General features: G+C 40.7%; 1 protein-coding gene across 1 annotated transcript; it reads right to left on the reverse strand.

Annotated features, from left to right (window-relative positions):
- Positions 1-254: 254 nt before the first annotated feature.
- On the reverse strand, positions 255-11,331 carry Sslp1l1 (secreted seminal-vesicle Ly-6 protein 1-like 1). The gene is given in 5 exon segments (NM_138537.3): positions 255-887; positions 7,068-8,722; positions 9,875-10,033; positions 10,469-10,582; positions 11,230-11,331. Coding segments are annotated over 3 exon segments (300 nt in total). The 5' UTR covers positions 11,291-11,331; the 3' UTR covers positions 255-887; positions 7,068-8,722; positions 9,875-9,908.
- Positions 11,332-13,801: the final 2,470 nt, after the last annotated feature.

The raw sequence follows: 13,801 nt of genomic DNA on the forward strand, positions 1-13,801 counted from the left end.
ATAGAAACAGGGGGAGAGGAGGTGGGATAGGGGGATTCCAGAGGGGAACCTGGGAAAGGGGGTAACATTTGAAATGTAAATAACATCCAATTTTTTAATGCAAAAAAAAGAGAAAAATATGATTTGTTTCCAAGTTAGATTTCTTTGACAAAATAATTGTTAATTTACAAGTGGCTATCAATTGCAGATAGTGTCTAGTTTAAGGATGAGGACATATGTCCATTTCTTTCATCTCCAGGACCCATTTTGGTGAGGACCTATGAGGCCCTGTCCATACTGCCAGAATTGTGAGTTCTATTGTGCATAGATCCTCTTGAGGGTCTTGTTTTTTTTTTGGTGTCCTCTCTCCCCTCTGGCTCTTACACTATTACTACATCCTCTTCCATAGAGTGCCTGTGCCCTGGGGAGAAGAAATTGATAGAAACATCCCACTTAGGACTGAGTGCTTCATGGTCTCTCGCTCTTTGAATGTTATCTACTTGCATATCTCTGTTTGTGTTCCCATCTGCTGCAGAAATAATGGTCTCTGGTGGTAGAATGCCTTTACTTATTTTACTGCTGTGTCCTTTGCAGCACAGTAGTATTTGGGATTCCCCTAGGCCTCTAGCACATCTGATCTCAGATTCTTGGCCACCCAAGCAACATTGGATATGGATTCTATCTCATGAAGTAGGCCTTAAATCCAATCAGATTTTGGTTGGTTACTGTACTGGCTGGTTATATGTCAAGGTAACACAAGTTAAAGTCATTGGAGAGGAAGAAGCATCAATTGAGAAAACACCTCAAAAGATCCAGTTGTAGGGCATTTTCTTAATTTGTTATCAGTGGAGGAGGGCCCAGTGCCATCCTTGGGTTTGTGGTCTAGGTTCTATAAGAACAACAGTCTAGCTCTCTGCACCCAAATCCCGTGGGAGGGAGAGCTAAACCTTCAGAGAGGCAGACAAGCCTGGGAAACCAGAAGTGACTGCTCCCTGCACACACATCTCGGACGCCAGAGGAAAAAGCCAAAGACCATCTGGAACCCTGGTGCACTGAAGTTCCCGGAAGGGGCGGCACAGGTCTTCCTGGTTGCTGCCGCTGCAGAGAGCCCGTGGGCAGCACCCCACGAGCGAACCTGAGCCTCGGGACCACAGGTAAGACCAAATTTTCTGCTGCAAGAAAGCTGCCTGGTGAACTCAAGACACAGGCCCACAGGAACAGCTGAAGACCTGTAGAGAGGAAAAACTACACGCCAGAAAGCAGAACACTCTGTCCCCATAACTGACTGAAAGAGAGGAAAACAGGTCTACAGCACTCCTATCACACAGGCTTATAGGACAGTCTAGCCACTGTCAGAAATAGCAGAACAAAGTAACACTAGAGATAATCTGATGGCGAGAGGCAAGCGCAGGAACCCAAGCAACAGAAACCAAGACTACATGCCATCATCGGAGCCCAATTCTCCCACCAAAACAAACATGGAATATCCAAACACACCAGAAAAGCAAGATCTAGTTACAAAATCATATTTAATCATGATGCTGGAGGACTTCAAGAAAGACATGAACACACTTAGGGAAGCACAGGAAAACATTAATAAACAAGTAAAAGCCTACAGAGAGGAATCGCAAAAATCCCTGAAAGAATTCCAGGAAAACACAATCAAACAGTTGAAGGAATTAAAAATGGAAATAGAAGCAATCAAGAAAGAACACATGGAAACAACCCTGGATATAGAAAACCAAAAGAAGAGACAAGGAGCTATAGATACAAGCCTCACCAACAGAATTCAAGAGATGGAAGAGAGAATCTCAGGAGCAGAAGATTCCATAGAAATCATTGACTCAACTGTCAAAGATAATGTAAAGCGGAAAAGCTACTGGTCCAAAACATACAGGAAATCCAGGACTCAATGAGAAGATCAAACCTAAGGATAATAGGTATAGAAGAGAGTGAAGACTCCCAGCTCAAAGGACCAGTAAATATCTTCAACAAAATCATAGAAGAAAACTTTCCTAACCTAAAAAAAGAGATACCCATAGACATACAAGAAGCCTACAGAACTCCAAATAGATTGGACCAGAAAAGAAACACCTCCCGTCACATAATTGTCAAAACACCAAACGCACAAAATAAAGAAAGAATATTAAAAGCAGTAAGGGAAAAAGGTCAAGTAACATATAAAGGGAGACCTATCAGAATCACACCAGACTTCTCGCCAGAAACTATGAAGGCCAGAAGATCCTGGACTGATGTCATACAGACCCTAAGAGAACACAAATGCCAGCCCAGGTTACTGTATCCAGCAATACTCTCAATTAACATTGATGGAGAAACCAAGATATTCCATGACAAAACCAAATTTACACAATATCTTTCTACAAATCCAGCACTACAAAGGATAATAAATGGTAAAGCCCAACATAAGGAGGCAAGCTATACCCTAGAAGAAGCAAGAAACTAATCGTCTTGGCAACAAAACAAAGAGAATGAAAGCACACAAACATAACCTCACATCCAAATATGAATATAACGGGAAGCAATAATCACTATTCCTTAATATCTCTCAATATCAATGGCCTCAACTCCCCAATAAAAAGACATAGATTAACAAACTGGATACGCAATGAGGACCCTGCATTCTACTGCCTACAGGAAACACACCTCAGAGACAAAGACAGACACTACCTCAGAGTGAAAGGCTGGAAAACAACTTTCCAAGCAAATGGTCAGAAGAAGCAAGCTGGAATAGCCATTCTAATATCAAATAAAATCAATTTCCAACTAAAAGTCATCAAAAAAGATAAGGAAGGACACTTCATATTCATCAAAGGAAAAATACACCAAGATGAACTCTCAATCCTAAATATCTATGCCCCAAATACAAGGGCACCTACATACGTAAAAGAAACCTTACTAAAGCTCAAAACACACATTGCAGCTCACACAATAATAGTGGGAGACTTCAACACCCCACTCTCATCAATGGACAGATCATGGAAACAGAAATTAAACAGTGATGTCGACAGACTAAGAGAAGTCATGAGCCAAATGGACTTAACGGATATTTATAGAACATTCTATCCTAAAGCAAAAGGATATACCTTCTTCTCAGCTCCTCATGGTACTTTCTCCAAAATTGACCATATAATTGGTCAAAAAACGGGCCTCAACAGGTACAGAAAGATAGAGATAATCCCATGCATGCTATCGGACCACCACGGCCTAAAACTGGTCTTCAATAACAATAACGGAAGAATGCCCACATATACGTGGAAATTGAACAATGCTCTACTCAATGATAACCTGGTCAAGGAAGAAATAAAGAAAGAAATTAAAAACTTTTTAGAATTTAATGAAAATGAAGATACAACATACCCAAACTTATGGGACACAATGAAAGCTGTGCTAAGAGGAAAACTCATAGCGCTGAGTGCCTGCAGAAAGAAACAGGAAAGAGCATATGTCAGCAGCTTGACAGCACACCTAAAAGCTCTAGAACAAAAAGAAGCAAATACACCCAGGAGGAGTAGAAGGCAGGAAATAATCAAACTCAGAGCTGAAATCAACCAAGTAGAAACAAAAAGGACCATAGAAAGAATCAACAGAACCAAAAGTTGGTTCTTTGAGAAAATCAACAAGATAGATAAACCCTTAGCCAGACTAACGAGAGGACACAGAGAGTGCGTCCAAATTAACAAAATTAGAAATGAAAAGGGAGACATAACTACAGATTCAGAGGAAATTCAAAAAATCATCAGATCTTACTATAAAAACCTATATTCAACAAAATTTGAAAATCTTCAGGAAATGGACAATTTCCTAGACAGATACCAGGTATCGAAGTTAAATCAGGAACAGATAAACCAGTTAAACAACCCCATAACTCCTAAGGAAATAGAAGCAGTCATTAAAGGTCTTCCAAAAAAGAGCCCAGGTCCAGACGGGTTTAGTGCAGAATTCTATCAAACCTTCATAGAAGACCTCATACCAATATTATCCAAACTATTCCACAAAATTGAAACAGATGGAGCACTACCGAATTCCTTCTACGAAGCCACAATTACTCTTATACCTAAACCACACAAAGACACAACAAAGAAAGAGAACTTCAGACCAATTTCCCTTATGAATATCGACGCAAAAATACTCAATAAAATTCTGGCAAACCGAATTCAAGAGCACATCAAAACAATCATCCACCATGATCAAGTAGGCTTCATCCCAGGCATGCAGGGATGGTTTAATATACGGAAAACCATCAACGTGATCCATCATATAAACAAACTGAAAGAACAAAACCACATGATCATTTCATTAGATGCTGAGAAAGCATTTGACAAAATTCAACACCCCTTCATGATAAAAGTCCTGGAAAGAATAGGAATTCAAGGCCCATACCTAAACATAGTAAAAGCCATATACAGCAAACCAGTTGCTAACATTAAACTAAATGGAGAGAAACTCGAAGCAATCCCACTAAAATCAGGGACTAGATAAGGCTGCCCACTCTCTCCCTACTTATTCAATATAGTTCTTGAAGTTCTAGCCAGAGCAATCAGACAACAAAAGGAGATCAAGGGGATACAGATCGGAAAAGAAGAAGTCAAAATATCACTATTTGCAGATGACATGATAGTATATTTAAGTGATCCCAAAAGTTCCACCAGAGAACTACTAAAGCTGATAAACAACTTCAGCAAAGTGGCTGGGTATAAAATTAACTCAAATAAATCAGTTGCCTTCCTCTATACAAAAGAGAAACAAGCCGAGAAAGAAATTAGGGAAACGACACCCTTCATAATAGACCCAAATAATATAAAGTACCTCGGTGTGATTTTAACCAAGCAAGTAAAAGATCTGTACAATAAGAACTTCAAGACACTGAGGAAAGAAATTGAAGAAGACCTCAGAAGATGGAAAGATCTCCCATGCTCATGGATTGGCAGGATTAATATAGTAAAAATGGCCATTTTACCAAAAGCAATCTACAGATTCAATGCAATCCCCATCAAAATTCCAATCCAATTCTTCAAAGAGTTAGACAGGACAATTTGCAAATTCATCTGGAATAACAAAAAACCCAGGATAGCTAAAGCTATCCTCAACAATAAAAGGACTTCAGGGGGAATCACTATCCCTGAACTCAAGCAGTATTACAGAGCAATAGTGATAAAAACTGCATGGTATTGGTACAGAGACAGACAGATAGACCAATGGAATAGAATTGAAGACCCAGAAATGAACCCACACACCTATGGTCACTTGATTTTTGACAAAGGAGCCAAAACCATCCAATGGAAAAAAGATAGCATTTTCAGCAAATGGTGCTGGTTCAACTGGAGGGCAACATGTAGAAGAATGCAGATCGATCCATGCTTATCACCCTGTACAAAGCTTAAGTCCAAGTGGATCAAGGACCTCCACATCAAACCAGACACACTCAAACTAATAGAAGAAAAACTAGGAAAGCATCTGGAACACATGGGCACTGGAAAAAATTTCCTGAACAAAACACCAATGGCTTATGCTCTAAGATCAAGAATCGACAAATGGGATCTCATAAAACTGCAAAGCTTCTGTAAGGCAAAGGACACGGTGGTTAGGACAAAACGGCAACCAACAGATTGGGAAAAGATCTTTACCAATCCTACAACAGATAGAGGCCTTATATCCAAAATATACAAAGAACTCAAGAAGTTAGACCGCAGGGAAACAAATAACCCTATTAAAAAATGGGGTTCAGAGCTAAACAAAGAATTCACAGCTGAGGAATGCCGAATGGCTGAGAAACACCTAAAGAAATGTTCAACATCTTTAGTCATAAGGGAAATGCAAATCAAAACAACCCTGAGATTTCACCTCACACCAGTGAGAATGGCTAAGATCAAAAACTCAGGTGACAGCAGATGCTGGCGAGGATGTGGAGAAAGAGGAACACTCCTCCATTGTTGGTGGGATTGCAGACTGGTAAAACCATTCTGGAAATCAGTCTGGAGGTTCCTCAGAAAATTGGACATTGAACTGCCTGAGGATCCAGCTATACCTCTCTTGGGCATATACCCAAAAGATGCCTCAACATATAAAAGAGACACGTGCTCCACTATGTTCATCGCAGCCTTATTTATAATAGCCAGAAAATGGAAAGAACCGAGATGCCCTTCAACAGAGGAATGGATACAGAAAATGTGGTACATCTACACAATGGAATATTACTCAGCTATCAAAAACAACGAGTCTATGAAATTCGTAGGCAAATGGTTGGAACTGGAAAATATCATCCTGAGTGAGCTAACCCAATCACAGAAAGACATACATGGTATGCACTCATTGATAAGTGGCTATTAGCCCAAATGCTTGAATTACCCTAGATCCCTAGAACAAACGAAACTCAAGACAGATGATCAAAATGTGAATGCTTCACTCCTTCTTTAAATGAGGAAAAAGAATACCCTTGGCTGGGAAGGGAGAGGCAAAGATTAAAACAGAGACTGAAGGAACACCCATTCAGAGCCTGCCCCACAGGTGGCCCATACATATACAGCCACCCAATTAGACAAGATGGATGAAGCAAAGAAGTGCAGACCGACAGGAGCCGGATGTAGATCGCTCCTGAGAGACACAGCCAGAATACAGCAAATACAGAGGCGAATGCCAGCAGCAAACCACTGAGCTGAGAATAGGTCCCCCGTTGAAGGAATCAGAGAAAGAACTGGAAGAGCTTGAAGGGGCTCGAGACCCCAAAAGTACAACAATGTCAAGCAACCAGAGCTTCCAGGGACTAAGCCACTACCTAAAGACTATATATGGACTGACCCTGGACTCTGACCCCATAGGTAGCAATGAATATCCTAGTAAGAGCACCAGTGGAAGGGGAAGCCCTGGGTCCTGCTAAGACTGAACCCCCAGTGAACTAGACTATGGGGGGAGGGCGGCAATGGGGGGAGGGTTGGGAGGGGAACACCCATAAGGAAGGGGAGGGGGGAGGGGGATTTGCCCGGAAACCGGGAAAGGGAATAACACTTGAAATGTATATAAGAAATACTCAAGTTAATAAAAAAAAAAAAAAAAAAAAGAACAACAGTCTAAGCAAGCAAGCCAATAAGCAGGACTCCTCTATGGCTTCTGCATCAGCTCCTACCTAAACAGATTCAGAAGTTTAATCCAGTATCATCATGGTGGGAAGCATGGCAGTGTAAAGGTAGATATGATGCCAGAGAAGGCAGTGGTCCTACATTCGGATTGGCAGACAGCAGGAAGAAAGAGTGATTCTGGGACTGCCTTAAGCATTTGAAACCTCACAGCCCATCCCCAGTGACATGCTTTCTCCAACAAGGCCATAACTACTCTAACAACTGCACACCTCCTAAAAGTGCCACTCCATATGAGCCTATAGGGACCATTTTCATTAAGATCACCACACCATTGGAGCCCTTTGTCTAACAACGCAATTGTATAACCTACTCCCAGTACTGGAAGCTTTATTTGGTGATGAGAGATGTCCACTTGAAGCTGTCTCCCCCAGTATTTGGCAATTTCATGTAGCTCACTTCCATATATGTATATATTATAGGAAATTTCTACTATAACAGGTTTCCACGTGACCTCTCAGAGGGCCCTTAGTTTAGCTATCTCTCCCAGTATTCCCTCCCTTGCCAACTCTGACTTCCCCCTCCTAATTTGATCTTCACATTCTAGAAGTACATCTTCTTGTTCATTAAAAACTATCTATTCTATTTCCCATTCCTAGTGAAATTTATCACTGCCACCTAGTCTGGAGCACTTTAAAAAATAATTACTAGCCATTTCCATTTCTTTTTTTCTTTCCTCCTCCTCCTTATCTTCCTTTTTTATTCTCCTCCTCCTCCTCTTTTCCTCTTCCTCCTCCTCATCACTTTTGAAAACTATTCATTGCAGTTACCCATTTATGAATGGCATTTTTATTTCCTTGGTATTTATTTTCTCTCATTGGGGGGTGAGCTTTGATTCTTCAGACATGTTTAGTCTGCTTGGAATACCTACAACTATCAAGAAATTAGTAAAGCGTCATGGGAAAAGGATATTCCAGGAGGAAAATTAGAATACAAGTTAAATGAGGAGGAGAATGGAAGGGTAGGGTAGAGGAAGGAATGTGGCGAGGGATAAAGAATGCTGTAGTTGTATTTTTTTACTACATTAATTGTGTATCTGTCTGTTTCAATGGTGAGTGGGGGGGTGTATACACATCCTGCAATGTTCTTTACATGGAGGTCAGAGAAAAACATGAATAGATCCGTTTACTCCTTCTACCATGTGGGTCTGAGGAACTGAAATCAGATCACCAGGCTTAGTGACAAATAACTGTACCCATTGACACCCCCCCACCACCACTTGTATGAATACCACTAAGTCTGACTACTGAGTTCAACCTACAGAACTAACATGGTAGAAAAATGGTACTGAGTCATAAAGGTTCATCTTGGACTTCAACATGTGTCATGGAATGACAATATAGAAAGACACACAAAATAAATAAATGCAAATATTATGTAATAGAAAGTAATCTAGACAACTCTGAAGGATTGATGAAAAACTTTAAAGGTATACAATGAATGCAAGAGCATCAAATACAATGGAGTAAGTTAAATGTAGACTACAAAAGACATCTAAGCCATACGATGGAAAGACAAGGTATCGGCTTCAAGACAAGTCAATAGTAGAATGCTCGCTGACATGCTCCATTGCCAGGATTCAAGGAACAGCACTGAAAAGCGAAGTTACAATGATTTTAATATTTGTATATACATAGTCACATGTAAATACATATAAATATACATCATAATTTATTAATGATTTTAAAGTTTTGAAATTTATTAATGATGTAAAGCTTTGGAATTTATTAATGATTTTAAAGCCTGAACAGGTAAACAAGCTATGTCTCGGCAGTGTGGGATGGGATTACTAGTCATGTTTCCTGTGGACAGTATTATCTGTATTTTGTCAGTTGAGTAAGCATGTGCTGGAAAAAATATAAAAGTAATGGTGCCAACGACATCAACTTCAAATTATGTATTTACTAGGAAAAGCTAAACTGGACAGTCTTTCAATGCATACACAAAATAGAATTAGATGCTGTGATGCTGAAGTGACCTCAGCCCATGTAATGGCTAATATTAACTGTAAACTTTATTGTATCAGGATGTTCAAGGCATTCCTCAAACACCTCTCTGGATGTGTCTGTGACATATCTAGACTTATTAGGATATGATGTTTCTGACCCAATTAAATATTAAAGCCATGGGTTCTTTCAAATTTTGTATAGATTGTTAAGTGTTGTAGGCTGGGTTGAAGAAAGCAGTCACTGGCTAACTAATTAGTAAGTAATAAGTCAGGATTAACTGAATGGAGGTTAGGCAGTGGCCCGGCTATTGTGCTCTTTAAGGCATATTGAAATATAAAAGCTTGTGCACTTGTGCATGTGCCTTTCATTTGGAAACATAACCCACTGAAGTGGGAAGTAACCTGCACTGGGCTTTATTTATTAATATTTAATATGACAGATATGTACTGGAACTAAAAATATTGGCTTGCAACCTTGGCAAAAGAGGCATCAATAATCTGAAGGTTCATAAAGGGCAGGTGTGAGATCTGTCTTATTCACTAGGATAAAAACCAGTGTTGATAAAGGTGATGAATGTCACTTATTGATGGAACTATGGAGGAAGCAAAGGAAGGAAGAAGTATCTAGAAGAGGGAAGCACTGGGCAGTGGGAAGCAGAGATCAGCTCTCTGTCCCTACCTGAACTGCTGACACATCAGCAATGGATGCTGACTACAGGCAGGTGTCAGGACTTGGTCAGTTCAGGGAACAGATGTTGTGAGGTTATGAGAGCACAAGGAAGGGGGAAGGGCTCACCTGCAGCAGAATTGAGCAAGAAGTAGCCTGGCCTCTAAAACTCATTGCAGAGTGATTGGTCGTGGCAACATGTAAAATCCAGTGTTAGATTATAATGGTGGAAAGTCTTATTTAAGCAGTGAGAAGAACAATCTTGCATCCCAAAGAGGATATCAACACCTGTATATGAAGGAAAGCAACAGAGAAACACAAACAGTTGTGAAATCGGAATCTCAATAATTGAGGAGAGTCATGCTCCCCAGTGTAATCTATGCCAGCTACATTGAAGTTACTGTAGTTACCGTCAATCAACCTGTAATTCGGCCAGCAGGAATGTTTCCCATCCCCAAAACTGCTGAATAGAATTTTACAATTCAAATGCTCTCATCCCAAGAGAACTTCTCAAGACCATGCAGAGACTCCCCCCTCAAAAATGTGTCTTCATCTGGCCAAGAACAGAAGACAACCAGTACCAAGTACAAAAGAGCCTTGCCCTGAGTTTACACAGAAACACAGTCCCCCACAGTTTCTGCTTTGTCCCAGGAGTGCAGCAAGTGCTACTTCATTTGTCAGCAGCAAACAGGATCACCCTGAAGTCTCCCAGACTTGACCCACCTTGAGAAACTACCAGTATGCCACATTCCTGGTCCTCTTTAGCCTCACAGGTGGAGTTTCCTTTCTCACAAATTCCATCCGAGTTTAACATATCGCACTCCAAACATCTCAGAGCTACAAGGCAAAAATCAAGAGTAAGAGTTTCACTCATTAACCAGATTGAAGCCAGCTTATCTTATGGCTATAGTCAATGAATAATCAACAGTGACCAAACAAAGATCTGTGTGTATGCTGAGCTGAGCCCTACAGGGTGATCCATGATCTTGAAGCCTAGGAAAGGTTTAAGAAGAGCCAGATTTTCCCACACTCAAATGTGAATGGACAGGGATGTAGGGAGGAAGATCAGAGCTCTGCTGTAGGAGCTTGAGCTTACCACCTATGACCAGACAGGTGCTCCCCATCACATCATTATCTGCATCCTGTCAAGGACCTTCCAGCATTATTTTCAATGCAAATATAGACCTGTGCACACGTCAGCTGGAAGAATTGAGAATATTAGTTTCTTAAAACCTGAGGAGGAAAGCTGAAGTACTAGGAGAAAGGACACCAGGACCAGAGCTGTGACAAAGAAGAAGAGGGACTGGAGAGGTCCCTACTGTGTACAAGAAAGGGCAGGGAAGGAAGGTGGTGTGAGAACACAGAAATGAAGGGTGAAGTCACTTATAAAAGTAGTCCAGTCTAGTATCTTACTCCTCACCTCCCAAAACCCAATACCCTTTGACAGATTGTCTGCTTGATGGCACCATCTGCCATGATCTCACCTTGCAGGAAGCCTATCACAAATGAGAGGCCCAGCAGAAGGAGCAGGATATTCTTCCCCATGGCAGTGATCTCCTAGGTATGAAGAGTAGCTGAGATAGGACTGAGTACTCAAGGCCTCAACTATGCATGTTTATATATGAACTCAGGCTAGCAGGAAAAGCCAATGGGATCCCAAGCCAGTGGGCTGAGCAGATAGCCTAGAGGAAGCACAGATCCTACGTGCTTCACCATGTCTGCTCACATCTACACCACTACGCAATGGTTCAAGTTCTTCTGGATTCGTGTCTACATATTTATTTCACTAACTTTCCAATAGGGGTTAATTGCTGTGAGATTTTTTGAAACTGGGGACCTGAGGAGCCTAGAGGGTGCTACACACTAGGCTATGGCTCACACACAGAAGCCAATAGCCTCAGCCTCTGCATCCAGATATTTAAATTCCTGGACTCTGTGTGAATGAGATATACATCTAAGAATACATTTAATTGCTCAATAAACCACTGAAACCCAAATTGCACACTCTTGTTCATCTTCCATGCAGACTACAGTCATCTTCCTTGGGGCTAGATAGAAAGACAAGGAAACTACAGGGCCATGTAAGGAGAACATGGTAGAGAAACAGAACTTTCGTTCTGGATCTGGTTTCCTGGTCCTACTGATGGAGTCAGGAAGCTTAAAGCACCACTGATAAAACCAAAATTATACAGAGACCACATCTGCTTTCTAGAAACCTCTCAAACAGGTACAAAGACGAAAATAAACTCTGTTTACATAGTACCAAAAGTATGTAAAACATCTCCTATCTTTTCCTTTCTAAAACTGCTTTTGGAGCTGCCCAAATAGTAAATAAACTGGTTGCAAAGACAGAGAAGACTCTCCCTTGGGAAGCCCACAACCATATTTGGGTATTGTTAGTACACGGGCCATCAGATGATGTCCTCCTCTCCCACTGTGCTGCTCTAGACTGTCTTCACACCAGAAATCCCTAGATGTGCTTCAGCTTTTCGGCCATTACAAACAAACTACACTGATGCACACCTCCCCCAGAAACGACTGCTTGTTTTTAAGACTTGTTTCTTGTGTCAGTTGGTTTTGGTTTGGTTCTGTTGTGTTTTGTTTGTTTGTTTTTAAGACAGGTCGATGGTAGCTATCTCTCCTACTCTTTGAGTTGACTCTTGTAGCAATTTCATGATATCTTTAATCCCCCAAACTTACAGCCCCATCATGCTGCCTCTGGCATGATGTGATGCTCTCTGACGTCAAGGTCTAGTGATTGCCCCACTCCTTGTGGATATGGATCACCTCTCTCTGAACAAAGCTTATTTCTTGAGTAGTTTTGTGTCAGTTCCTTTCCACATATCGGTTCTCTGTTTCTTGACAGATATGTCTTATTATTTGGTCCAGCATCTCTTTAAGCCCCTGTTCAATGGTTTCAGCTGAACTAGATGGGAACAACAGAAATAGAGGATTTTAAAAAGAACTAAAATTTAAAATCTGCATGTACGAAGCTTTGAAGAATAAAAATTAAACTACAAATCAATTTATTAACTTTGAAAAATGTCAGAGCCAGGTTTGGTGTCCCACTCTAGTTTAGTACATTATTATTAATGAGACTTCAGAGGTCACCTAATTCATTAAGTTGCTACTCAAGTTCACTTTCAAGACTCTCACCAGAGCTGGAATGATAGCTTAGTCAGTAAAGTATCTGTTACACAAACTCAAGATCCAGATTGAGCTCAGCGTGCCAGCAAGCACAGCAAGTGCAGGGTATGCCTATGGGATTGCAAGCCATCACTCAGAAGTAGAGGTGAGAGAATCTCTGGCTTACAAGCAAGCTAGGGCTAGGCAGTCAAGGAGCTCCAGGTTGGAAGAGAGATGTTTTCTAAACAATAATGTGCCATTTACTAGAATAATAGAGCCTTAAGAGCAGAGGTGGACCTTGAGAAAGGAGGGAGGACATTATCTAAAACAATACAAAATATGGAGGAAGACAAATGATGTAGTCTATGATCTCTCTAACATACATTCACACATCTGTATATGCATACCTTTCTATACAATATGTACCCATGTATATACCATATACATACAAAAGAGAACACAAATCCAATAAATTACCTGTATTTTATACCTAATGTTCCATCCTTGTATTCCATGAATGAATGCATACACACACACACACACACACACACACTCACACACACACAAACTTCACAATTACACACACACTCTGCATATGCACACACAAGCACACCAGTGATATAGCTGATTATGTAGTCATTCTCTTTTGAGAACATTCACAATGATTTCCATATTGTCTGAGTAAATTTACATTCACACCAATATTCTGTAAGTGTCCTTTTCCTCTTCTGCTACTTCTCTAACCTAACAAACTACAGCATCTTTTTTTTTACAGCATCTTTTTTAATGGTGTTTTCTTTTCTTTATTTTTTTAGCTACATTTCAAATGTTATTCGTTTCCCGGTTTTGAGTCCATAAGCTTCCTATCTCATCCCCCTCCCCTTCTTATATTCGAGTTCCCCTCCACAAACATCCCCGCTTCCCACCTCT

The sequence above is a fragment of the Rattus norvegicus genome, chromosome 8, assembly GCF_036323735.1.
Source record: "Rattus norvegicus strain BN/NHsdMcwi chromosome 8, GRCr8, whole genome shotgun sequence".
Taxonomy (NCBI): Eukaryota; Metazoa; Chordata; class Mammalia; order Rodentia; family Muridae; genus Rattus; species Rattus norvegicus.